This window comes from Babylonia areolata, chromosome 30 (assembly GCF_041734735.1).
Source record: "Babylonia areolata isolate BAREFJ2019XMU chromosome 30, ASM4173473v1, whole genome shotgun sequence".
In the NCBI taxonomy this organism is placed as follows: Eukaryota; Metazoa; Mollusca; class Gastropoda; order Neogastropoda; family Buccinidae; genus Babylonia; species Babylonia areolata.
This window is the reverse complement of record NC_134905.1, coordinates 24,381,047-24,408,695: the sequence shown is the minus strand read 5'-3', so window position 1 is coordinate 24,408,695 and position 27,649 is coordinate 24,381,047. Positions and strand designations below refer to the sequence as shown.

Here is a 27,649-nt window from a genome sequence, read left to right as displayed (position 1 = left end):
GTGGGCTGTCTCTATGTATACACACTGTCTGTGGCTGTCTTTTCCGTATGTTTAGAAAATAAATAGTAAAGCGATCTGACGACTCGGAATGAAAAAAAAAGTTATTATACGACATATTACTCCTAGCCGGCGATTTGGATACATATTCATGTCGAGAGAGAGAGAGAGAGAGAGGGGGGGGTGAGGGAGGGAGGGGGAGAGTCAGACACTGCAGAGACAGACAAAGAGACAGAGATAGGGAGGGGGGGGGAAGAGGACTAGGAGGAGGAGGGAGGCGAGTTTGCCCCAGTTAGACAAGGCACCACACAACAGCAAGGCGCAATATTGAATTATTTCCTCGGACAGCGCAGGCAAGTCTCTCATACTGGTCATTTAATGTTTGTGATTATTTACTTCTTCTTTTTTTTCCGACGCCTCACCATCCATTCACACATCCCCGGCTAATCTTCATCTCACTTCTTTAAATCAATCAAAGTGCCGGAGTGATGGTCTTGAGGTAACGCGTCCGCCTAGGAAGCGAGAGAATCTGAGCGCGCTGGTTCGAATCACGGCTCAGCCGCCGATATTTTCTCCCCATCCACTAGACCTTGAGTGGTGGTTTGGACGCTAGTCATTCGGATGATACGATAAAACGAGGCCCCGTGTGCAGCATGCACTTATAACCTTTTGAACCTTGAACCTCTCTCTTCCATTTTTTCTCAGCCTTCCTTCTTTGGAGTGCTCTCCCTTGCACGAAGTTTGCAAACCAGGAAAGAAATTCTCAAAGTTGGTGAAACCGAAACAACGACTGTTTTCACAGCATTTGTGGTTTATATGTATTGAATAGTGAACATATTTAGAACCGCCATTACGTTTATAATTATCGGAAATGGCCAGCGTAAAGTCAAGACCGCTGAAGAGGTTGGTTTGGTTGGTGTATCGGTTCGTGACGATAATGTTGTTGTCAACTCGCTGCTTTGCTGGCAACGAATGTACCGGGAGCAGACAATATTGTCCAAAAGTTCAGAACAGCACAGGTCAGTATATTCCTTTCTACTTGTGGTTTTATAGACGTTATAACACATGATTTTAATGAATATACTTTTTCAGTTTAGTGTGTACACTTGTTTGTGCTGTGAGCGTTATAAGAAAATGTTAGTCACAGCACGAGTGTGCGCACGTGTGTGTGTGTGTGTGTGTGTGTGTGTGTACGCGCGCGCGCGCGTGTGTATGTGTGTGTGTAAGCATTTACCCACTTTGACTTGAGCAAGAAAGAGAGAGACAGAGACAGATAGCATACGCGTATATGCACATACTCGATCTTCTCAGTGCCTTTTTTCTGTCTTTTTTTCTCCATTTTTTCTTTCTTTTTTTAAATATATATATATATATATATATTTTTTTTTATCTATTACTCTAATTGTCAAGACATACTCACATAATGTACAAGCGAACTTCCTTATCTTTGTGAAAAGAATAAGATTTCCTTTGGGATGATCCAAAGAATTGTTCAAATCAATATATTATATAATTGTGTATCTTATTTACCACAGTCATTGTTTGTTTTCTGTCACTGATGCAGAAAGAATGAAAAAAAAAAAAAAAAATCATGGGAAGCCATTGACATTTGTTCTGTTTTGTTTGTGTTTGTTTTATTTCTTTTAATTTTTTTATGGGTCTGCTAGGTCAGTACCGTAGCACTGAGTATCGACACGATATCAGGAGTGATGGCCTAGAGGTAATGCATCCGCCTTGGAAGCGAGAGAATCTGAGCGCGCTTGTTCGAATCATGGCTCAGCCGCTGATATTTTCTCCCCCTCCACTAGACCTTGAGTGGTGGTCTGGACGCTAGTCATTCGGATGAGGTGATAAACCGAGGTCCCGTGTGCAGCATGCACTTAGTGCACATAAAAGGACCCATGGCAACAAAAGGGTTGTTTCTGGCAGAATTCTATAGAAAAATCCACTTTGATAGGAGAAATAAATAAAACTGCATGCAGGAAAAAAAGAAAAAAAAAGAAAAGAAAAAAAAAGGGTGGCGCTGTAGTGTAGCGACGCACTCTCCCTGGGGAGAGCAGCCCGAATTTCACACAGAGAAATCTGTTGTGATAAAAAGAAATACAAAATACAAAAGTAATTGTGCAGTCAACAGATCAATCCTTTCCATGTTTGGGTAGATCCCGGTCATAATGATCAAAGTTAGGGTTTGCTCTCAAGGCCTGACCATGTACCATGTTAAGTTTATATGAAGATCAGACGCTGCTTTTTTTTCCCCTTCTTTTTAGCAGCAAATATAGCATAGTGCATATAGGTAAGTCCACATGCTTTACACCTTGAAGATGAAAGAAACAGAAACTGATCAGTGTCAAGGTTAAAAGGTGACAGTGACTGATGTCAAAGGGCTTTGTGACCCAGTTAGACTGACCTTGACCTTGGATCTCCATACACCCTCTGTTGACTTTGGGATAGATCTTTGAGTCCAGGGGAATCTGCAGACATGGTCTCTCTCTCTCTCTCTCTCTCTCTCTCTCTCTGTGTGTGTGTGTGTGTGTGTGTGTGTGTGACCATTTTCTTGTTATTTGTGTGACATTGATACAGTGTGGTTATGTACGACGTGTGTTGTAGTTGTAAAGCGCCTGGAGCAGTTTTCTGGAGTTTTTAAGTATCCGTTATTATTGTTACTATTATTATTGTTCTTCTTCTTATTATCATTATTACTAGTATTATTGTTATCATTACTGTTGTTGTTATTATTATTGTTGTTTCCATTATTATTATTAATAGTATTATTATTATTATTATTATCGTTATCATTATTATATTTCATCATTATTCTTATCATCATCCAGATCACCATCATTATTGTTATTATTCTTATCAGTATCATCATCATCATCATCATCACCATCACCATCATCAATGTTGTTATCATTATCATCATCATCATCATCACCATCATCATCATCACCATCATCAATGTTGTTATCATTCATCATCATCATCATCATCAATGTTGTTATCATTATCATCATCATCATCATCATCATTCATCATCACTATCATCAATGTTGTTATCATTATCGTCATCATCATCATCATCACCATCACCATCATCAATGTTGTTATCATTATCATCATCATCATTATCATTATCATCATCATCATCATCACCATCATCAATGTTGTTATCAGTATCATCATCATTATCATCATCATCATCTTCATCACCATCATCAATGTTGTTATCATCATCATCATCATCATCATCATCATCATCATCATCACCATCACCATCACCATCATCAATGTTGTTATCATCATCATCATCATCACCATCATCAATGTTGTTATCAGTATCATCATCATTATCATCATCATCATCACCATCATCAGTGTTGTTATCATCATCATCATCATCATCATCATCATCATTATCATCACCATCATCAGTGTTGTTATCATCATCATCATCATTATCATCATCATCATTATCATCATCATCATCACCATCATCAATGTTATCATCATCATCATTATCATCATCACCATCATCAATGTTGTTATCATCATCATCATCATCATCATCATCAGCATCACCATCATCAATGTTGTTATCATCATCATCATCATTATCATCATCACCATCATCAATGTTATCATCATCATCATCATCATCATCATCACCATCATCAATGTTGTTATCATCATCATCATCATCATCATCATCATCACCATCACCATCACCATCATCAATGTTGTTATCATCATCATCATCATTATCATCATCACCATCATCAATGTTGTTATCATCATCATCATCACCATCATCAATGTTGTTATCATCATCATCATCATCATTATCATCGGTTTGTTTTCCCCAGGAGACTTGGCCTTTGTGGACAACCCTCAGCTGTCTGTGGTGGAGACGGCTGTCCATTGTTTCTTCCTCACATGCTGCACTGGGAATCGCAGGAATGTCAGCACCACCTGGGGCCAGGTGATCAAATCAAATCACTTCGACAGGCGCAACATTTAAGTGGTTAAAGTGTTAGACTTTATTCTGAGGGTCCCGAGTTCGAATCTCAGTAACGGCGCCTGGTTGGTAAAGAGTTGAGATTTTCCCAATCTCCCAGGTCAACATATGTGCAGACCTGCTTGTGCCTGAACCCCCTTTGTGTGTATACGCAAGCAGAAGATCAAATACGCATGTTAAAGATCCTGTAATCCATGCCGTCTATATGGTGGGGGGTAAAAACGGTCATGCATGTAAAAGCCCACTCATGTACATAGGAGTGAACATGGGATTTGTGGCCCACAAACACAGAAGAAGAAGTAGAAGAAGAAACACCTTACTGATCCACATGAACAATAATTTGCACAATCACAGGCTCGTTATAAACGCATGCACATGATTTGATGAGGCACGCCCTAAAAGAGAGGTTTAAAAATGAAAATGAACAATAAGTGTCAATAGACTAAAACAAGCCACACACACACACAAATGCACATACAAACACAGACACACGCAGACACACCTGCATGCGCGCGCGCGCGCACACACACACACACACACACACATAACAACTGTCAATAGGCTAAAATAAGACACACACACACACACACACACACACACACACATGCAATAATTGTCAATAGACTAAAAAAAAAAAAAGCCACACACACACACATAAGTGCACATGCAAATACAGACACACACAGACACATGCATGCACACACACACAAACACACACACACACACATATACACACACCTACACATACACACACACAATAACTGTCAATAGACTAAGATAAGCCACACACACACATAAGTGCACATGCAAACACAGACACACACAGAAACATGTGCACACGTGCACACACACACACAAGTTTCAAGTTTCAAGTTTTAATTATCCTTTCACTCCTATTGGAGTATGGAGGATTACTGCAAAATACACTTTTCGTGCCCATAACAAACATTTCCAAATACACAACAATGGCACATAAAAGTTGAGAAAACACAAATGTCTTTTAACTCCAAAAGTATAACTAGGCAACATTTGCAAATCTAATCATCTTACTTACAGCTAAAATGACTTTTTTGCCTCCTTTGAGCATATTACAAAAATTAAAAACCGATTTTGGAGACAAATATTTTTTAGGAACATATCTATTTCGTAACTGATCATAATTGGGACATTCCATTATAAAATGAAACTCATCACCAATCACAGACATGTTACAAACCTTACAGAGCCGTAACTCTCGTGGTATGCCTTTGTGTCTCCCTGTTTCTATTTCCAGCTTATGATTACTACTTCGAAATCTGAAGAAGCTGATAACATAATTATCAGGCATTTGACTTATATATTTTTCTCTACCAAATCCACTTTTGAAATTTCTATAAAACAAACATTTACTACTCGCCTCTAGAGCATGTCTCCATAGATTTTGAAAACTATCTCTCAAGGCAATGTTGACATTCTTGCAGAAAGATTCCCTCTCCAAGAAGAATTGAGCATCCCAAACACAGTCATACCCTGTTTCTATCAAAATTTGTCTGATACAACTCATCCATTTTGAAGAATAAATACCATTTCGATATAAGTCAAGTAATATCAAATATATTTTCCCAGAATATTTTTCTGTGTTTGATATTACTAAGCTGGTCCAAAATCGAACTAATCTCATTTTCACTAACACACTAATTGGATAAATACCAGTTTCTCCATAAACAATTTGGGTCATAGTATTTCTGTTCAGTTTGAACAAGCGTTTCAAAAATTTCAATTCTAATTTTTCAAGCATATCTACATTTTCATAACCCCATATTTCTGCACCATACAACAAAATAGGAACAATCATAGACTGGTACATGTCCAGAATGATATGTAAAGGTAAATCTTGATTTCTGGCTGACTGAAGTAACGAAAACATAGCTTTTTGGCCCTGTTCATAAATCACTTTTTTAGCTTTATAAAAAGTTCCGTTTCTACTAAATTCGATGCCAAGATATTTAAAAGAATCAACAACATCCAAACATGCATCACCAAACTTAAAAACAGGCTTTAGCTTGTTTGTAGAATTAAATATCATCACTTTAGTTTTCTTTACATTGACCACTAGTTTCCATTCTAAACAATATTTGTGAAAAACATTGAGGGACTGCTGTAATCCTTCTTTCGTCTCTGAAAGTAAAATTGTGTCATCTGCATACAGCAGTACAAATAATCGCATGTAATTATCTAACTCTGAAATGTTAACATTTAATAAAAGATCAACAGATGGACTCTTATGCTCAGTCAAATACAACTCTAAATCATTGAGATACAGAGAAAAAAGCAAAGGCGAGAGATTTTCTCCTTGTCGTACACCCTTACAAATGCTAAAGAAATCAGATTTTTCACCATTTAAAAACACACATGACTTAATTCTATCATACATGTTCATTATGACACGCAAAATTTTACCATTCACGCCTTCATGAACAAGTTTTTGCCATAACCCACTTCTCCAAACTGAATCAAAGGCTTTTTTAAAATCAACAAAAGCACAGTAAAGTTTCTTCTTTTTCATGGAGAAAATATCAATAAGTGATTTCAAAACAAACATTTGATCTAATGTAGAATGGGACTGTCTAAATCCTGCTTGGGCTCCTGAAAGTATATTGTTTGTATTGATATAATCAGTCAGTCTAGCATTTAACACTGTAGTGAATAGTTTTCCAACACAGCTGAGCAAAGTTATCCCCCTATAATTATCACAGTCAAGTGTATCACCTTTGCCTTTATACAATGGCAATATCAAGCCGGATACCCATTTTTCTGGTACAACACCTTCGTCCAGTATCTTGTTAAATAATTTACAGTATGTTTCTGTCAGCAAAGGAACGCTGTTGATGATATATTCATTACGAATCATGTCTTCACCGGCACTTTTGCCATTCTTCAGTCTTTTGATGGCTGAAGTAATTTCATCTTCAGTAATACATGCATTTAAAATATCATCATTATCCTCTAAATTGATAATGTGCATTGCCGTTGTACTGTCAATATGTTCATTATCATTAAAGTTAAGGTTGCTGAAATGGTGAAACATGTCTTCTAAGTTTATGGGACAAGATGTTTTCTTTTTCTTTTTAATTCTATTCCATAGTTCCCATGAATTGCTTTTGCGTAAACTTCGTAGTTCACTGTGCCATTTTTTTCTCCACGTCTTTTCTGCTTTCTTTAAAACGGACTTTTGCTGAATCTTTCGAGCGTGTCTCTATTTTTACTAGAATTTCTTCTTTTTTTTTTTACTCTGTGTTTAGCTTTAAAATATTCTGATCGGCTTCGTTTGCATGAGGAATCAAACCAGCTGCGACTATCTCTGTGTTTTGTCTTAGAAGTACGAATTTGATATGTCCCGAGAGTATCTTTTGCCGTCTGAATCAGAATGTTTGCGAGTTTATCATTTATGACGTCAATATCATCAGCATCGATTGTGTCATTTAAGTGTGTCAGCTCAGCGTTAGACAAATTTTCTTGAAAAGAAGCAGCCTTTTCGTGTTCCCATTTTCGTATTATTTCATTCTGACCTGTTAAATTTGATGTGGCACATTTTTTATGACACGGTATGACAGCCGTATCAGTATGATTTTTATGGTTCAATATGTGACACTCAGTAGCCAGAGACAAGATCAACGGGCTGTGTACATCAGATAATAAAGCATCAAAAGGGGAAATAGTAAAATCTGTTATTTTTGTGAACAAAAAAGGGGATCCAATCATGTAGTCAACCACAGTACAGCCATTACTAGTAAACATTCCGATTCCATCATCTCTCCCTGCTCTTCCGTTAAGAATATACAATGAAGACGATTTACACAAGTCAATCAATCTATACCCATAGTTGTTTGGTCGACGATTATCTTGATTATGTCTACACTTCATTGGATATAACTGCTCATCTAAAACATTGATCAAATCATGGAATGGACCTTTACTGTCACTCTGATGTTGATCAATAAAATCTTTCAAATTTTTTGTATAAGCATTAAAGTCACCTGCTAACAGAATATAACAATCATATTTACTTTGTATATCAAAGAGCATGTTTTCAACATCATCAAACATATCAACACTACTATACACTGATCCTTCAGGGGGGATGTAAACCACTCCAACACACACATCTTTATCATATCCCGTTAAAGATGATTTTATCATGAACCATGTTGAGTTGCTGTCTTTGTTTGGTAGAGTGGTAATATAATTACAATATTTCTTTTTGTATGCAAAAGCAACACCACCTGAACGTTGGTACGATGAACATTTTCGACTGTAAACATGTATTGTATACCCAAGTTCATAGAAAAAATTTTCAAGGAATGAGTGATCTTGCTTGTCTGTTTTTGTTTCTGTTAATAAGATAACATCAAACTGACTAATGTGTGTAACAAATTCACTATGTTTTAACCTACTTCGCAACCCACAAACATTGAGTGATACAAAGCTTATGTTATGTCTTTCACCAGCTGAGCTTTTTGAATAGTTCACAGAAGAATCATGTAAAGCAGAACAACAATCACGTGAATTAAAACAATCAACAAAACTGTCAGGTAACAAATTTTGACCGTTTTCTGAAAGAAAACTGCATTGCCCTCCGTCGCACCCCTATCCCACAACATGCTGAAGACCCAAAGCTTCAAAGTCTACACTGTCCACACCAAGGTGGAACAGGTCATCAGGGTTGTCAATCAGGACGACCTTAGCGTTTGTAGTTTGGCCCGGCGTCTTCTTGAGGACACAGCGGATCCGACCGTCATGCGTTGTCGACACCCTGTCAACTACCTCGTTGCGCTTTGCCACGTGTAGCAGTCTGGAGCGGAGAGGAGTCAGGTCGTCGTTGATGAAGACTTTCTTGAACTCCTGGGTCTCTTTCAGGGCACGTCGCTTCTCCATCAGCGTCGCCTTTGTCCGCCGAGACACAAATTTCACCAGCACAGGTCGGCCAGCGGGAGCGTTGCCACGGGAAACAGTGGAGTTGTGGCTGTTGGTCTTCCTCTGGCCAGACCTGTGGACAACAGCTATTTCACTGGGCTTGATGGTACAGCCCGCAGCCTGGAAGACTTTACTGACTTCCTCCTCCAGGTCCTCGTTGTCTTGTTCTGGAATGCCGATGATTTTAACGTTCTCTCGTCGGCTGTATTGTTCTTGTTTGTCTATTTTGTACTGAAGAAGGAGGTTTTGCTTTTTCAACACCTCAACGTCTTGATTAAACTGTTTGGTGACAGCATCGACAATAGTTAATAAAATGTTCTTTAGACTTTGTTCCAAAATAATTTTTAACGATGACGACAACAACGGGACGAGCAGCTCTGCGACACGATTAGCAATTGCGTCATTGTCAAAATCGTCACTGGACTTTTTACAACCTTTCTTCCCCTTCCCCTTGCCACCCTTTGCACTATTTATCTTGTTAAACACACAATCTTCCAGAGTGTCACGAAAACCAAAGCTTTCGTTGTTGAGTGCATCTTCAATGAGTTTTTCCATTGGAATGATACCGGCTGACTTGGAAGGTTTCTGTGAAAAAGAAGAAGAAGAAGATGATGATGATGACGATGGTCTGTGAGGAGGCGCCATTTGCACACTGTAGTTTAGGCCTACTGTGATTTTTTTTTCTACAACCTCCTTTTAAACACTGGCCAAATCAAATCAAATCAAATCAAACCAAAAGTTCATGGTATGCAATTGTTTATGTTTCTGATCTGAGCTGGCATTAAAACAGGTTAACAAAACTGCATGATAGAACAAATAAATGCGGCAATAAGTGCAGATTAACTGACGGCTGACATCTTGAACAATCTGTTTTCAAAACCCGGTCACATACCCCTTGACGTCGACCACGTTTCACACAACTATATGATATCCATGGTCATTTCACATTTGGAAGTAATATTATACGAAAAAATAATTGAATAAACCGCACAGTTTCGCAAAAAGACTTTTAACAGAAGAGAGATGTACGAGTCGGTCTCATCAGGTGGGCGTAGAAATACACACACACACACACACACACAAATACAGACAAGTCATGCGGTTGTCAAAAACGAAAATCTAGTCTCTGACTTTGGCAAATCTGATACAGACAGCATACAGTAACACAGACACACAGACACACACACACACAAACACAGACACACACACACACAGACACACACACACACACATACATACTGACAGATAAACTGATAATTGAAAGTCAGACCTGAAAACTGTGTTTAACTCTCTCCATACGAACGGCAAAAGAGACGATGTTAACAGTGTTTCACCCCAATTACCATCATCAAAATTTTGCAAGCGGAATGCTTTTATACTGAAGATGTGAATGTTGACAAAGAATACCACAATTCTGACGACGGAAGCTAAAGGTTGGGTCATTCAGACACCCACTGGACATCCGAGGGGTCTGTGTAGAGGAGAAGAGAGGGCTGGCCGTACTGAGTGAGTTAAACTACTACTTCTTCTTCATTTGTGGGCTTCGGCTTCCACCTTCACTTGTAATTACATGAGCTGGCCTTTACATGTATGACCTTTTTTTTTTTACCCCTCCATGTAGGCAGCCATACTCTGTTTTCAGGGATGTGCATGCTGGGTATGTTCTTGTTTTCATAACCCACTGAACGCTGACATGGATTACAGGATCTTTAACATGCGTATTTGATATTCTGCATGCGTACACACACGAATGGGCTCCACCTTTTACACACCAGGTGCTGTTACCAGGATTCGAACACAGGACCATCACATTGAAAGTCCAACGCTTTAACCCTTTCACCGCCATGGTCGCATTTCAGCACCAGCTAGGTAAAGCACCCATGTCATTGAAATGCAACCAGATGATGGGCCTTTTGTGCATTAACCTAATGCTCTTAATTTTCAGTGGTAGGATTGGCCATTTTTTTCTACACATCACAGGGGAATCCCCAGCTATTCTTAGACACCATATTTCCTGTGGTTCCTGCACAAGGTTAATTTGCACTCTAAACTGACTGGCGATGAAAGGGTTAACCCCTTTAACCAGTGACACTCAAGGAACAGCAAGAGTGCAGGAAAAGGAAGAGGAGCAGAGATCTCTATTCGCTTCCTGTCTATTTCTCCTCCTGTCTGTCTGCAGAGAATGGCGTTGGCCTGTCTATCTGCCTGCCTGCCTTGGCACAATAGCTGGGCGGTTAAAGCGTTGGACTTTCAATCTGAGGGTCCTGGGTTTGAATCTTGGTAACGGCGTCTGGTGGGTAAAAGGGTGGAGATTTTTTTAAAATTTTTATTTATTTATTTATTTTTTATAAATCTCCCATATCAACATATGTGAAGACCTGCTAGTGCCTGAGCCCCTTTGTTTGTACACACATGCAGATCAAATATGCTTGTGAAAGATTCTGTAATCCATGTCTGCGTTCAGTGGGCCATGAAAACAAGAACATGTACCCAGCGTGCACACACCCACAAATGGAGTATGGCTGCCTACATGGTGGGGGTAAATAAAGAAAACAGTCATACACATAAAATGTTACATGTCTGTGTGAATGTGCATGTCAGTGTGCAAGACTGAAACCTGACTGAATGACACAGGAAACGAATGATGAGCGCCCAGTGGCAGCCGTCAGTTGGCTCTACCCAGGTAGGCAGCCTGTTGTGCAAATGACCCTGAGCTTGTAAAGCGCTTAGAGCCTGGTCTTCTACTGAGGATAGGCGCTATATAAGTATCTTATTTCATTATCATTATCTGTCTGTCTGTCTCTTTTTTCCTCCTTCAAAGGAGTCTCTCTCTTTTCACCATAAAAATCATACTGGACTGCGTAAAGGGTGGAGATTTTTCTGATGTGTGCAGATCTTTTGAAGCAAAAATGCTGTGTGTTTTTTTTTAACAGTGGCGGCCGAAGACGAAACGATGGTGCATGGAATCAGATCCAGAGTGCTATGAGTGGAACCCGGGTTATCGGACCACGCGGGACAGCGGGCAGTCTTTGGAGTTTAGAAACGCAGGCATCCTGAGTGACTCGGGCACATACTTGTGTGTGGCCACGGATGGCCACACAACCCTAAACAGAACTTTCCATGTCAAAGTTGTCAGTAAGTAGAGGACATGTTGGTGGTAGTGGTTTTTGACTCACTTGTGTAAACAAAGTGAGTCTATGTTTTAACCCGGTGTTCAGTTGTCTGTGTGTCTGTGTGTCCGTGGTAAACTTTAACACTGACATTTTCTCTGCAAATACTTTGTCAGTTGACACCAAATTAGGCATAGAAATAGGAAAAATTCAGTTCTTTCCAGTCATCTTGTTTAAAACAATATTGCACCTCTGGGATGGGCACAAAAAAAAAGAAGAAAAAAAAAAAGAAGCCTAATTATATGCAAACTGCATTTACTGTTATATTTATATTTTTTGTATTCACTAAACTTGGCACTTTGATCTGATATTCTGACCGAACAACAAGAGCAGTCATTATTATCATTTTTTGTTCAAACAGGAACTTCTTTTGCTCAGCATGGAAGTTTTATTTATTTTGCAAACGTTTGGTGCAGATAGTAAAGAAGGGAAATTATTCTGTAATTAATGTTAGGGGACTTAATTTGCTTTAAACTGATCTTTCTCATCTTAAACATTACATTTTGAAATTATGCTCAATACATAAAAAGCTTGGATTTTTTTTTAAGTGAATCACAAGTGAGTCTTGAAGGCCTTGCCTCTCTTGTTGTTGTTGTTGTTGTTGTTGTTTTGTTTTGTAGTGGTTGATTTTGTCATTGTTAGATTGGTCGTTGCTGATGCATCCATTTCTGCTTCTGCTTCTGCTGATGCTGCTGTAGCTGCTATAAATATGAGTTGCTGTGAATGATTCGCATCAGTACTGGCCCACATGCAGTGCGCGTCACAGCTTGTCACACACAGGCAGTATGAGTAATATGGCATTCTGTATCCTTCCTGTCACATAGATCTCTTATTGGAGATAATACAGTATTTTGTACTCTTCGGTCATGTAGATCTCTTATTGGAGATGATACGGTATCAAGTATTCTTGCTGCCATGTAGATCTCTTATTGGAGATGATACGGTATCAAGTATTCTTGCTGTCATGTAGATCTCTTATTGGAGATAATACAGTTTGATGTATTCTTCCTGTCACATAGATCTCTTATTGGAGATGGTACGGTATTCTGTATTCTTGCTGTCATGTAGATCTCTTATTGGAGATATACAGTATTCTGTATTCTTGCTGATATGTTGTTCTGTTATCGAGAGAGAATATATAATTCAGTCTGTATTCTTCCTGTTCCATACATCCCTAATTGGAGACAGTACTGTGTTCTGTGTTCTCCCTGGAGACAATACTGTGTTCTGTGTTCTCCCTGGAGACAATACTGTGTTCTGTGTTCTCCCTGGAGACAATACTGTGTTCTGTGTTCTCCCTGGAGACAATACTGTGTTCTGTGTTCTCCCTGGAGACAGTACTGTGTTCTGTGTTCTCTCTGGAGACAGTTCTGTGTTCTGTGTTCTCCCTGGAGATAATACTGTGTTCTGTGTTCTCCCTGGAGACAATACTGTGTTGTGTGTTCTCCCTGGAGACAATACTGTGTTCTGTGTTCTCCCTGGAGACAATACTGTGTTCTGTGTTCTCCCTGGAGATAATACTGTGATCTCCCTGGAGACAATACTGTGTTCTGTGTTCTCCCTGGAGACAGTTCTGTGTTCTGTGTTCTCCCTGGAGATAATACTGTGTTCTGTGTTCTCCCTGGAGATAATACTGTGTTCTCTCTGGAGATAATACTGTGTTCTGTGTTCTCTCTGTAGACAATACTGTGTTCTGCATTCTCCCTGAAGACAATACTGTGTTCTGTGTTCTCCCTGGAGACAATACTGTGTTTTGTGTTCTCCCTGGAGATAATACTGTGTTCTCCCTGGAGACAATACTGTGTTCTGTGTTCTCCTGGAGACAGTTCTGTGTTCTCCCTGGAGACAGTACTGTGTTCTGTGTTCTCCCTGGAGATAATACTGTGTTCTCTCTGGAGACAGTACTGTGTTCTGTGTTCTCCCTGGAGACAGTACCGCATACTGCATCCCTCATTCATCCCTCATGGCGTGTCGTCACCAGACTGTAACGACCACGCCACCAACGTCACCTTCAGCACCCCCACTGACCTGCAGGCCTCGCTGGGAGAAACCTTCACCCAGCGCTGCGAGGGAGACTTTGGTTGCCATGGCGCCGTGGCCCACAGCAGTCTGGCCTGGTGGTCCTATGTTGACGAGAACGGCCGTCTGCGGAACTTGTCTGAGGGGAGACACGGGCGCTACGCTGTGCGTGAGGAGATCAGGTGAGAACAGAAACTTGTGAGAACAGAAAAATGGTGAGAATGGAGATGGCTTGCAGAGAAGATGAGGTGGGAATAGATATTACTTTCAGAGAAGATATGGTGAGAACATGAATAATTCACCGAGAAGATAGCGAGAAACAGAAATAGGTGAGAACGGAAATGATTTAGAAGATAAGGGTGAGAACGGAAATACCTCAGATGAGGATCGGTACTTGAATAACTGACAGAGAAATATAAGAACATCATAAAAACCCTTGGCTGGCATTAGAGAATGAACATGGAACAGACATGTGGGAAATGCTTCTTTTTTTCCCCCCCCCTTCTTCTGTTTGGCCAGCACACAATCCTCTTTGGTTCCTGAACATGGATCGTATTTCCGGAAAGAAAGGTGTTTTTTGAACTTGGGGTGTGCACATTTGTAGAGGAGACAGCTGAGGAGAGAAGGAGAGGGGGAGGTGGGGGAAGGGGGGGGTGTGTGGGGTGTGCACTTTTAGAGAGGAGACAGTTGGGGAGAGGAGGAGGAGGAGGTAGGAGGAGGTGGGGGAAGGGGGTGGTGGGGTGTGCACTTTTAGAGAGGAAATACCCCCACCCCCCACATCCCTACAGTATCAATACAGCATGGGAAGCCTGCCAAGCCTGTAAGCTGCCAAGGGACACGCGGCAGCAGTGTGAAAACACTTGTGTCGTGTTTTGCTATTGGTTGACTTATATTGAAGAGCCAGTCAGAAAAACCGTAATATTCTGACGTCAGCGAACGTAGTACCAACATGGCCGCGCCTTTTCACTGTGTTTTGTGCATGTGCTTTGGATAAAAAAGATCGATTTCAATATAAGTCAACCAATAGCAAAACACGACACAAGTGTTTATGCACCGCCCAGCCGGTGGCTAGGCATTATGTCATTTTTCTCTACCACCAGTAAAGCGGTGGTCAGGGCACTCTTTTTATATCTGCCGTGACACATTAAATACCAATTATTTGCAAATTTTGGCTCAGGAGCTCAGGCAGAAGGGTTAAAATTGCTCAGGAACTCAGGGCTCAAAGGGTTAAAGCAAGCCACTCCCACTCATCATGGTGAAGACTGACTGACCTTTTCGGAGGCCTTGACCTCAGCGTCCATGACCTGCGTGAGGTCCTGTGAGGCCTTCTGCACCACCTTCTCCACTCCGGGAATCTGCTTCCTCAGCTGGCTGGCCGTGCTGAACACACACACACACACACACACAAACACACACACACACACACACACACACACACACACCCAAACACACACACACACACACACACACAGACACACACACACGCACACAGACACACATACACACACCGTCAGTTTATCAGGGATTAAACACTGTAGTTTGACAGGCGCAATACCTCCAAAAATGGAGTATGGCTGCCTACATGGCAGGGTAAAAACTGTCTCACAGGTAAAAGCCCACTCGTGTATCCACAAGTGAATGTTGGAGTTGCAGCCCACAAACAAAGAAGTGGAAACAGTTGGGGAGAGGACGGAGTAGGGAAAGGGAGGGCGGGTCGAGTGCGCGATCGTGAACAAGACGCGTTAAGGGAGGGAACTCCGGGCAGGAAGGGGTGGTCAGGGCATGGTGCTGTCCCCTGTTACAGCGAAGACGAAACCAGAAAGGCGTCCATCCTGACCATCGAAGATGTGAACGAGGAGGACTTTGGTCGTACGTTCGTCTGCCAGCTCTCCATGAAAAATGAGCCACCCGTCGGCTTCAACTTCTCCCTGACCGAGACAGGTAAAAACGATCATACACATTTATATTTGTATTTGTATTACTCTTCTTTGTCACGGCTGATATCTCTGTGTGAAATTCAGGGCAGCTGTCCCCAGGGAGAGCACGTCGCTACACTGACAGCTTCAACTTCACTCTGACCGAGACAGGTACTCCCGAAAACGGAGTATGGCTGCCTACATGGCGGAGTAAAAACGGTCATACACGTAAAAGCCCACTCATGTACATACGAGTGAATGTGGGAGTTGAAGCCCACGAACGCAGAAGAAGAAGAAAAAGAGACAGGTAAAAACGATCATAAACATTTGTATTTGTATTACTGTCTTTGTCACAGCTGATATCTCTGTGTGAAATTCAGGGCAGCTCTCCCCAGGGAGAGCACGTCGCTATACTGAGAGCTTCAACTTCTCTCTGACTGAGACAGGTAAAAACGATCATAAACATTTGTATTTGTATTGTATTGCTCTCTTTGTCACAACTGATTTCTCTTTGTGAAATTCAGGGCTGCTCTCATGAGGGAGAGCGTGTTACTACACTGACAGCGCCATCCATTTTTTTGTAATTTTTTTTCTGCTTGCAGTTTTTTTTCTTTTTCTATCAAAGTGGATTTTTCTACAGAATTCTGCCAGGGACAACCCTTTTGTCGCCGTGGGTTATTTTACGTGTGTTAAGTGCATGCTGCACACGGGACCTCGGTTTATCGTCTCATCCGTACGACTAGTGTCCAGACCACCACTCCAGGTCTAGTGGAGGGGGAGAAAATACTGGCAACTGCCAGTGTGATTCGAACGAGTGTGCTGAGATTCTCTTGCTTCCTTGGCGGACGCGTTACCTCTAGGCCAACACTCCACGCAAATGTTCATACACAATGTACCTGGCATACACCCACCCCTTTCCCCTGCCAGTCATACTCTTTTGTGGGGGAAAGGGGGGTGTATGCCAGGTATGTTCTTTTTGTTTTCATAACCCACTGAACGCTGACATGGATGACAGAATCTTTGTTTCTTTGTGACGTGTGTATTTCATCTTCTGCGTGCGATTACACAGTGAGGGGGCTGAGGCGACAGCAAGTTCTGCACATCTGTCTTCTTCTTCTTCTTCTTCTGCGTTCATGGGCCGCAACTCCCACGTCCACTCGTATGCACACGAGTGGGCCTTTACGTGTATGACCGTTTTTACCCCGCCATGTTGGCAGCCATACTTCGTTTTCGGGGGTGCAGATCTGTCAACCTTGGAGATCGGAAAAAGTCTCCACCCTTATTTGTATTACAAGAACATACCCAGCATGCACACCCCTACGAAAACGGAGTATGGCTGCCTGCATGGCAAGGTAAATAATGTAAAAAAGAAAACCCCAAACAACAAAAATGGTCATACACGTAAAATGTTAAATGTTACATGTTTGTCTGAGTGTGTATGTGTGCATGCCTGAAATGTGATTGAATGACACAGGAAACGAATGATGAGCGCCCAAATGGCAGCCATAAGTCAGCTCTACCCATGTAGGCAGCCTGTTGTGCAAATGACTCTGTTTGTAAAGTGCTTAGAGCTTGGTCTCCAACCGAGGATAGGCACTATATAAGTGTCCATATCAATCAATCAGTCACCCTTAGCTCCCCAGGTGCCGAGACTGGGATATGAACATCTACATGTCTAGGTTTTGGTCTCTTTTTTTTCTTTTTTTTTTTTGACTTTTAAAAATTTTTTATATAGTTTGCTGAAATATGAAATGCAGTTGTGGTTGTTGGTTTTTTGCTTGTTTGTTTGTTTTTGTTTTTTTTTCATAAATTCAGTCCCCAAAATGTTTGTTTTCCCTTGCATATATATCGTAAAGCCTCACGGTGTGTTTGTCAGATGTCCGATAGTCTCTGAAATTATGGAGAAGCAGTGGAAAACAGTTTTGTTTGGAAAACAATTCTTTTTAAAAGCAAAGGAGGGGTGAAGGAGGAGAGAAAAGAAAGGTCTTGTTTTAACCCTTTCACCGCCAAGCTCGCATTTATGCGCAGGCATGGTAGAGGACCCATGTCACTGAAAGGTGACCATTCGTTGGTCCGTTATCCATGAACCTACTGCTCTTAATGTTCGGTGGTAGGACAGGCCATATTTTCTATACATCGCAGGGGGAATCCCCCAACTGTTCTTAGCCACTGTCTTTTCTTTGTTTTTCCCACAAGGGAGTTTTGTACTCTAAATTGACGGGCGCAATAGCCGAGTGGTTAAAGCGTTGGACTGTCAATCTGAGGGTCCCGGGTTCGAATCACGGTGACAGCGCCTAGTGGATAAAGGGTGGAGATTTTTCCGATCTCCCAGGTCAACATATGTGCAGACCTGCTAGTGCCTGAACCCCCTTCGTGTGTATATGCAAGCAGAAGATCAAATACACACGTTAAAGATCCTGTAAACCATGTCAGCGTTCGGTGGGTTATGGAAACAAGAACATACCCAGCATGCACACCCCTACGAAAACGGAGTATGGCTGCCTACATGGCGGGGTAAAAACAGGTCATACACGTAAAAGCCCACTCGTGTGCATACGAGTGAACACAGAAGAAGAAGAAGTACTCTAAATTGACTGGCGGTGAAAGGGTTAACCGGAGCGTTTCCCTGTTGCAGGACATAAAACGAAACTGCTGACGTACGTCCCACTCATTGCTGTTCTGGGAGCGCTGGCAGTGACGTGCGTGACCGTCGCGACATTTTGTCGTCCGTGGGTCATCTTCAGGTTCAGATCAGCAGCCAACCTTCTGCCCAAGAGAGGTGTGGGAGAGAGGGAGAGAGAGACAGAGAGAGAGGTGTACAGACAAACAGAGAGAGAGGGGGAGGGAGAGAAAGACAGAGACAGAGACAGACAGATGTACAGACAGAGAGAGAGAGAGGGAGACAGAAACAGAGAGAGATGTAGAGACAAACAGAGAGAGAGAGAGAGACAGAGAGAGATGTACAAACAGAGACAGAGACAGACAGATGTACAGAGACAGAGAGAGAGAGAGAGAGAGGGAGACAGAAACAGAGAGAGAGATGTAGAGACAAACAAGAGAGAGAGAGAGAGACAGAGAGAGATGGACAAACAGAGAGACAGACAGAGAAAGAGAGAGAGAGAGATTCGTTCATTTATTTATTTATATTATGTTCATCTAGGATGATGATATTAGACTTAAAATAGAGAAAAGAGGGAGGGGAAGGGAAAGGGATGAAAACAATACTATTCACAACATTAACTCTCTCCATACGAACGGCGAAAGAGACGACGTTAACAGCGTTTCACCCCAATTACCATCATCAAAATATTGCAAGCGGAAGGCTCTTATACTGAAGAGGTGAATGTTGACAAAGAATACCACAATTCTGACGATGGAAGCTAAAGGTTGGGTCATTCAGACACCCACTGGACATCCGAGGGGTCTGTGTAGAGGAGAAGAGAGGACTGGCCGTACTGAGTGAGTTAACTTAACAACAATCTGACTAAGAGAATAACATTCCAACTCTAAAACATATGGGCGTAAAAAAAAAAAAAAGTAAAGAAATGAAAAAAAAAACCTAAAAAACTAACTAAATAAATAAAAGATAAAAACATTCAAAGGTTATAGCAACAATCTATTTTACAAAGATTTGAAAAAAAAAAAAATCAGACAGTGATAAATCCAAGATTTCTTGACATCCCCCCCCCCCTCCCCCCCCCTCTCGCCCCCATAGAAAAAAGATAAGAAAAAAAGAAGAAAAGTTGCAGTGTGTGTGTGTGTGTGTGTGTGTGTGTGTGTGGTATATTTTGTGCCTCTGTGTGTGTGTGTGTGTGTGTGTGTGTTTGGTTCTTGGTTCTTGATTTGCAGAACCAGACAAGGTTTCGTGCACTCAGTTTTTTGTGTGTTTTTTTTTTATTAAAAAAAAAAAAAAAAATGACTGGCAGAGCAAGACAAATTTCCATACAGTCCGATCTTTGTGGGTTTTCAGAGACCGGGCAGACCTTTGACGTGATGCTCTTCAGCAGGGAGGAGGCGGAAGAGGAGGAGGAGGAGGGGGAGGATGCGGAGGTGCTGCGAGCGATGAGGAGAGAGCTGAAGAAATGCTGCTACACTGTGTACTCTCCTCCCCTGTCTGGAGGTGGGCACCTTTGTTCCGTTGCTGTTGTACATGATACACTGTGTACTCTCCTCCCCTGTCTGGAGGTGGGCACCTTTGTTCCGTTGCTGTTGTACATGATACACTGTGTACTCTCCTCCCCTGTCTGGAGGTGGGCACCTTTGTTCCGTTGCTGTTGTACATGATACACTGTGTACTCTCCTCCCCTGTCTGGAGGTGGGCACCTTTGTTCCTTTGCTGTTGTACATGATACACTGTGTACTCTCCTCCCCTGTCTGGAGGTGGGCACCTTTGTTCCGTTGCTGTTGTACATGATACACTGTGTACTCTCCTCCCCTGTCTGGAGGTGGGCACCTTTGTTCCGTTGCTGTTGTACATGATACACTGTGTACTCTCCTCCCCTGTCTGGAGGTGGGCACCTTTGTTCCGTTGCTGTTGTACATGATACACTGTGTACTCTCCTCCCCTGTCTGGAGGTGGGCACCTTTGTTCCGTTGCTGTTGTACATGATACACTGTGTACTCTCCTCCCCTGTCTGGAGGTGGGCACCTTTGTTCCGTTGCTGTTGTACATGATACACTGTGTACTCTCCTCCCCTGTCTGGAGGTGGGCACCTTTGTTCCGTTGCTGTTGTACATGATACACTGTGTACTCTCCTCCCCTGTCTGGAGGTGGGCACCTTTGTTCCGTTGCTGTTGTACATGATACACTGTGTACTCTCCTCCCCTGTCTGGAGGTGGGCACCTTTGTTCCGTTGCTGTTGTACATGATACACTGTGTACTCTCCTCCCCTGTCTGGAGGTGGGCACCTTTGTTCCGTTGCTGTTGTACATGATACACTGTGTACTCTCCTCCCCTGTCTGGAGGTGGGCACCTTTGTTCCGTTGCTGTTGTACATGATACACTGTAAAACTACCTCGTGTTCACAGAGCCAACAGCAAAAGTGAGAGCTGTATTATCAATGGTTTCTCCATTGCAATGGGAAATCGTTTACAGCTTAGTCTTTTGTGAAGGACTATGACTCTCAAACTGGGAGGCAAAATTGCACTGGCTCTTAGTGCCGCAGCCTTGGTGGCTAGTAGGCCTTTGAGAACCATCCCCAACACCGACTGTCCTAAAACCCTCTTGGCCGAGAGAGTGGGAATGTAATTCTCCACTATTATAAATTTCTAGCCCAGATAGTCAGGACAGCAGTTGCCTCCTCTGCTGTTCTGATGTGTGTGTGTGTGTGTGTTTGTGTGTGTGTGCTGCGATACGTAGACTAGAAATGAGTGTGTGGAGGAGGGGGGTAGAGGAGGTGCAGGGTAATGTGTGTGGTGTGTGTGTGTGTGTGTGTTGGAGCTCATGTATGTTTATATGTATTTGACTGTGCTTTCATATCTGTGAAACTGCATGTTTGGTGCATATCTGTTATGCATGTGTGGCTGTTCGTGTGAATGTGTGTCTTCATGTTTTACATTTATTTTCTTATTTATCATCATTGTTGTCTTATTTATTTATTTTTATTTTTTAAATTATTATTATTATTATTACTACTACCTTTTTCTATATTATAATTATTATTCATTTACAAACGAGTTTGAGGGTCCTGGGTTCGAATCTCGGTAACAGCACCTGGTGGGTAAAGGGTGGAGACTTTTTCTAATCTTCCAGGTCAACATTTGTGCAGACCTGCTTAGTGCCTGAACCCCCTTTCTGTGTACACACAAGCAGAAGATCAAATACGCACGTTAAAGACCATGATGAGTCTTTCTTCTTCTTCTTTTGCGTTCGTGGGCTGCAATCCCACGTTCACTTGTATGCACACGAGTGGGCTTTTACGTGTATGACCGTTTTTACCCTGCCGCGCCATGTAGGCAGGCATACTTCGTTTTTGGGGGTGTGCATGCTGGGTATGTTCTTGTTTCCATAACCCACCGAACACTGACATGGATTACAGGATCTTTAACGTGCGCATTTGATCTTCTGCTTGCGTATACACACGAAGGGGGTTCAGGCACAAGCAGGTCTGCACATATGTTGACCTGGGAGATCGGAAAAATCTCCACCCTTTACCCACCAGGCGCCGTCACCGAGATTCGAACCCGGGACCTTCAGATTGAAAGTCCAACACTTTAACCACTGGGCTATTTGAATGTTATCGTTTAAAAGGTATGAAAGGAGGGGATGGGGGGTGAGTGGCCTGGAGGTAACGCGTCCGCCTAGGAAGCAAGAGAGAATCTGAGCGCGCTGGTTCGAATCACGGCTCAGCCGCCGATATTTTCTCCCCCTCCACTAGACCTTGAGTGGTGGTCTGGACGCTAGTCATTCGGATGAGAGGATAAACCGAGGTCCCGTGTGCAGCATGCACTTAGCGCACGTAAAAGAACCCACGGCAACAAAAGGGTTGTTCCTGGCAAACTTCTGTAGAAAAATCCACTTCGATAGGAAAAACAAATAAAACTGCACGTAGGAAAAAATGCAAAAAAACGGGTGACGCTGTAGTATAGCGACGCTGGGGAGAGCAGCCCGAATTTCACACAGAGAAATCTGTTGTGATAAAAAGAAATACAAAATACAAAGCAAATACAAATACAAATGGTGAGTGGGGGGGAACTGGGTAGAAGGGGGGAAACAATGATGAAAATTTGCAATAAATCTTTTTAAGTACAAGTTAAAGAAAACTCCTGAATGGAATGAATTATTTGTAAAAGAGAAGTCATTTAATTTAACAAAGAGAAACAGCTGATAATGAATGTGAACAGTCAGAAACATCAACGCTCCCAGTGACTTGTGTCGACACACTTTCGTGCAGGTAAGGCTTCATCAAATCACCATAAAAAAAATAATTAAAAAATTTAACTGTCATATCACTGAAACAAATGCTCTTGATATTAGGGCAATATTCAGTCTGCAATGAATTAGATAATTGCCTGAAAATTAAACTTATAAAAACTGGTCCGCGAATCCGACCAAAGTCTGATATAGTCCATATGGTTTTTGTCACGAAACCTTAAGGTCTATAACACACAGTACAAACATGAGGAAGTGTCTGGGTTTGTTTCCAATGTACCTTTTATTTTACCTGTGTGCTCGCTAAACTGGTAGCAAAAGCTGCATTGACTTTGAAGTTGTGTCCCTTGTACATGGAGAGAGTTACCTCTCTTGATTGTTCATTATTACAAACATGATATTGTCATCACACACCTCCCTCTCCCTCTGCTCTCCTCTAAAAACCTGAACCCTGCCCTCCACCACCCTTCCCCCTGACAGGAACCTTGTTCCCCTTGTGCACTGAAAGAGTTACCACTCTTTATTGTCTGTCATTACTCTTCTTCTTCTGCGTTCGTGGGCTTCAACTCCCATGTTCACTCGTATATACGCGAGTGGGCTTTTACGTGTATGACCGTTTTTACCCCGCCATGTAGGCAGCCATACTCCGTTTTCGGGGGTGTGCATGCTGGGTATGTTCTTGTTTCCATAACCCACCGAACGCTGACATGGATTACAGGATATTTAACGTGCGTATTTGATCTTATGCTTGCGCATACACACGAAGGGGGTTCATGCACTGGCAGGTCTGCACATATGTTGACCTGGGAGATTGTAAAAATCTCCACCCTTTACCCACCAGGTGCCGTCACCGTGATTCGAACCCGAGACCCTCAGATTGAAAGTCCAACGCTTTAACCATTCGGCTATGGCGCCCATCATCTGTCATTACAAACATGGTGTTTTCATCACACACCTCCCTGTCCCTCGGCTCTCCTCTGAAAACCTGAACCCCCACCCCCACCCCACCCCACCCCCACCCCACCCCACCACCCCTTCCCTCTCCCCCTCCCTGACGACAGGAAACTGTTTGCTTGCAGGAAGATTGGCGAGGTACGACGATGTGGAAAAATGCGTCACCGTCATCGTCATCATCTGCACGGCTCGGCTGACTTCCGAAGAGAACTACCTGCAGGGATTCGAACACCTGTTCAGCAACGCCGCGGGCGTGGCCAACATGGTGTTCGTGTCCACCCGGCCGATGTCTCAAGGCGAGTGGGAGAGGCTGTCGGAGGATTACAGAAGGACGTTCACCCAGACGCCGAGGATGTGCCCCACGCTTACCTGGCCGGGAGAGAGGCGGCGATGCGCATCGTTGATAAAACACGCCAATTTCTGGAGCCAGGTACGGCGACACCTTCCCAAGCCATGCCCCAAGGGGCAGCATTCTGAGGACTCACCTGCGGACCCACCTGCAGCAGAGCGAGACCCGCTCGTGGGCCGCAACTCCCGTTCACCTGCTGAGGAAGAATATCAGAAAAATGATGGGTTTTAACTCTTTCATCACCATAGGCAACTTCAAGTTGACTGGACAGTGCACCACCATAGGCGACTTTAGTTGACTGGACAGTGCACCGCTATAGGCGACTTTAGTTGACTGGACAGTGCACCGCTATAGGCGACTTCAGTTGACTGGACAGTGCACCGCCAAAGGCGACTTTAGTTGACTGGACAGTGCACCGCCGTAGGCGACTTCAGTTGACTGGACAGTGCGCCGCCAAAGGCGACTTTAGTTGACTGGACAGTGCACCACCATAGGCGACTTTAGTTGACTGGACAGTGCACCACCATAGGCGACTTCAGTTGACTGGACAGTGCACTGCCATGGGTGACTTTTTGTCAACATCAAGGGATCATGTTGATAAGACCATTTCCCAATTGTAACAAAGCTCAACAGCCGCAGCCAGTTTCGCTGCCAATAGAGCAATTTCTAACCCATGTCCCCTGACTGAGTTTTGAACTGAGTAAGTCCGTTGTGTTGTTTTTACGTGAACCGAGTCCTGTGAGTGAAAGCATTCATCGTTTCTAAAACATGTGGCGCTGGGGAGCATTTTTCACTCGGTGATGAAAGAGTTAAACCACCGTGGGCATGCTTATGTTGTCACATCCCCGTCGAGTGCTGGAATGGGTTACAGGATGCATGTATGTTTATCCAGGCAGATGGGACGAAGGCGCCAGTTTCAGCTTCAGTTTCTCAAGGAGCCATCACTGCGTTCGGACAAATCCATTTACGCTACGCCACATCTTCTCGGCAGATGCCCGACGGCAGCAGAACCCAGCGCACTAAGTCAGGCCTTGAGTGCATGCGTGATATATTTGTGTATTTATCAGAGTGGATTTATTCTGCTGTGTTTTTTCCAGAAGGTAAAGTTTTTGTTGCCATGGATTCTTTTTCAATGCACCAAGTGTGTGCTGCGTGTGGGAACACAGTTTGTGATCTCTTCCGAATGACTTTTTTTTTTTTTTTTTTTTTTTGCTGCCCCATCATCTGCTTCGTTTCAGTGGCATTACTCCCACACCGCTCATTTAGATTCCCCCCATACACGGCCACACCCGGGTTCGTCCGTCGCAGTTCCAGCGTCAGCAGTTCACAGGGAACCATCATTCAAATGACTTGACGCTCAGTTTGATTTCCCAGCCGTAGTTTGGGAGACAGGGCGAGAGTGGGAGTCGAACCCAGACCCTCACAGACAGATTGGCAGATAAGCATCCTAACCACTCTGCCACATTCCTCCTAAGGCACCAGCACGTCTTTGTACAACAATGTGGTTTGTCCGTCGGGATCGACGAGGACCATCTAGTCATCCTGGGGGTGGGTGGGTTGGGCTCTGTGGGTGCGCAGATGACTGGTCAGGCCAATCCGCGCCCGGAAGGTTCTGACGCAGTGTGGACAGGGGATGGTGGCGGCTGTCGGGGACTTGCTGGCACTGCTTTTCCTGGCCTGTCTGCGTTGCTCTGCTGCAGCGATTCTGTTGGCCTCACAGGATTTGGCGCTTTTGTGGACAGCTGAACGCCACTTTGGTCTGTCCATTGCATTCAGCTCCCATGTGTCGTGGCTGATGTTGAAGGCCTTCAGAGAAGCTTTCAGAGTGTCTTTGAAGCGCTTCTTTTGGCCTCCAAACAACAATGACTGGGTGATTGGAAAAGAAAAATTCCTTAGGCTCAACCTGCTAGGTATTGGTACCGGCGTCAAACCCAGGGTTTCAGATCAAAAGTCCAGTGCTTACCCAGTCATGGCTGTTTGGAGTCGCTAGATGGGAAACGATGGATTCAAAAGCATTTAACATCAGTTCAAGTGTGTTGGGTTACGCTGCTGGTCAGGCGTCTGCTTGGCAGATGTGGTGTAGCGTATATGGATTTGTCCGAACGCAGTGACGCCTCCTTGAGCCACTGCTACTGATCATGACAACTTGTTCTGTAAGAAGACAACACCCAGATGGGTCATGTTTGGCATGCAACAACCCGAGTCTAGGGATCCAGTGGATGATGAATTAACCATGTCCCCAAACTAGATGAAGGAAGAAAAGAATCAAGCGAAGGGTTGCTGAACGTTTCCCATAGAAACCAACCTGAAGACAGGAAGTTAGAGTATTCTTCTTCTTCTTCGTTTGTGGGCTGCAACCTCCACGTTCACTCGTATGCACACGAGTGGGCATTTATTTACGTGTATGACCGTTTTTACCCCGCCATGTAGGCAGCCATACTCCGCTTTCGGGGGTGTGCATGCTGGGTATGTTCTTGTTTCCATAACCCACTGAACGCTGACATGGATTACAGGATCTTTAACGTGCGTATTTGATCTTCTGCTTGCATATACACACGAAGGGGGTTCAGGCACTAGCAGGTCTGCACATGTGTTGACCTGGGAGATCATAAAAATCTTCACCCTTTACCCACCAGGCGCCGTCACCGTGGTTCGAACCCAGGACCCTCAGATTGAAAGTCCAACGCTTTAACCACTCGGCTATTGCGCCCGTCAAGTTAGAGTATTGAATATTCAGCAAGTGTGTTCTAGTCAGTTCAAACTTTTCTTCTCCCTGTTGACATGCATTGAGCTCAGCAGTTAACAGTGTTTGCTTCCCCTTTTCACTTGCTCACAAGAATGTTCTGTCCTATAGGGTAGGTATGGGTAATTGCGAACAGCGTGTAATTGCGAACGATTTGTATACTTCCCCATTTGGAAGCGTTTTTAATGGCTGCATTTCACAATTTAACGTCCGCTTCGATCTTTTTCTAATAGTCTGATCAATATCTATTTCCAAGAACCAGTCAAACATCAGCTATTTCTGGCTATTTCCGTGCTCTTTCTTCTCTTTGCACACTACTGCCGATCAAGGCTTCAAACGTGCTCTCAAAATCCTAAAATCAAGGGAAGCAAGTTGTAGGACTTGAACTTTGACACAGTTTCAAATAGTTGATTTGATCAGATATGTGGAATACTCATTCCCAGTGCTGGGAGAATTTAAGAAAGCATATTGGTGACAGATCAGAATGTCAGACATCTGCAAAATAGTGTCGTTTGCAGTTAGACCATAGGATATTTTGACGTGAGTCTACTTGCGAACGATGCTGCACAGCTACTGATCACTCCCATATGTGCTTGTGTGTAGTGTGTGTGTTTAAATGTCTGTTTGTGTGCATGTGTGATCAAAATCAACAATACAACAGT

The 27,649-nt window shown here is 43.1% G+C and overlaps 2 protein-coding genes across 2 annotated transcripts; one reads left to right on the top strand and one right to left on the bottom strand.

Moving 5' to 3' along the window:
• The first annotated feature begins 294 nt into the window (after positions 1-294).
• Positions 295-25,788, top strand: LOC143275374 (uncharacterized). The gene is made up of 8 exons (XM_076579436.1): positions 295-1,016; positions 3,861-3,976; positions 11,899-12,100; positions 14,117-14,336; positions 15,959-16,095; positions 18,706-18,849; positions 20,041-20,190; positions 24,021-25,788. The coding sequence occupies exons 1-8, from the start codon at positions 869-871 to the stop codon at positions 24,473-24,475; spliced, it is 1,572 nt and encodes a 523-aa protein (XP_076435551.1). The 5' UTR covers positions 295-868; the 3' UTR covers positions 24,476-25,788.
• Positions 7,939-10,519, bottom strand: LOC143275623 (uncharacterized). Its single transcript, XM_076579871.1, has 2 exons — positions 9,858-10,519; positions 7,939-9,550 (listed from the first exon to the last, which is right to left on the bottom strand). Exon 2 carries the CDS (start codon positions 9,518-9,520, stop codon positions 8,639-8,641), a length of 882 nt encoding a protein of 293 aa, XP_076435986.1. The 5' UTR covers positions 9,521-9,550; positions 9,858-10,519; the 3' UTR covers positions 7,939-8,638.
• Positions 25,789-27,649: the final 1,861 nt, after the last annotated feature.

What these genes read in the sequence shown, in the direction of transcription:
- LOC143275623 (XM_076579871.1), bottom strand. Translation starts at nt 9,520, where the DNA reads ATGGAAAAACTCATTGAAGATGCACTCAACAACGAAAGCTTTGGTTTT.
- LOC143275374 (XM_076579436.1), top strand. Translation starts at nt 869, where the DNA reads ATGGCCAGCGTAAAGTCAAGACCGCTGAAGAGGTTGGTTTGGTTGGTG. An exon ending in AAAAGTTCAGAACAGCACAG is followed by an intron (nt 1,017 to 3,860) that starts GTCAGTATATTC and finishes TGTTTTCCCCAG; the next exon opens with GAGACTTGGCCTTTGTGGAC. An exon ending in CAACCTTCTGCCCAAGAGAG is followed by an intron (nt 18,850 to 20,040) that starts GTGTGGGAGAGA and finishes GTGGGTTTTCAG; the next exon opens with AGACCGGGCAGACCTTTGAC.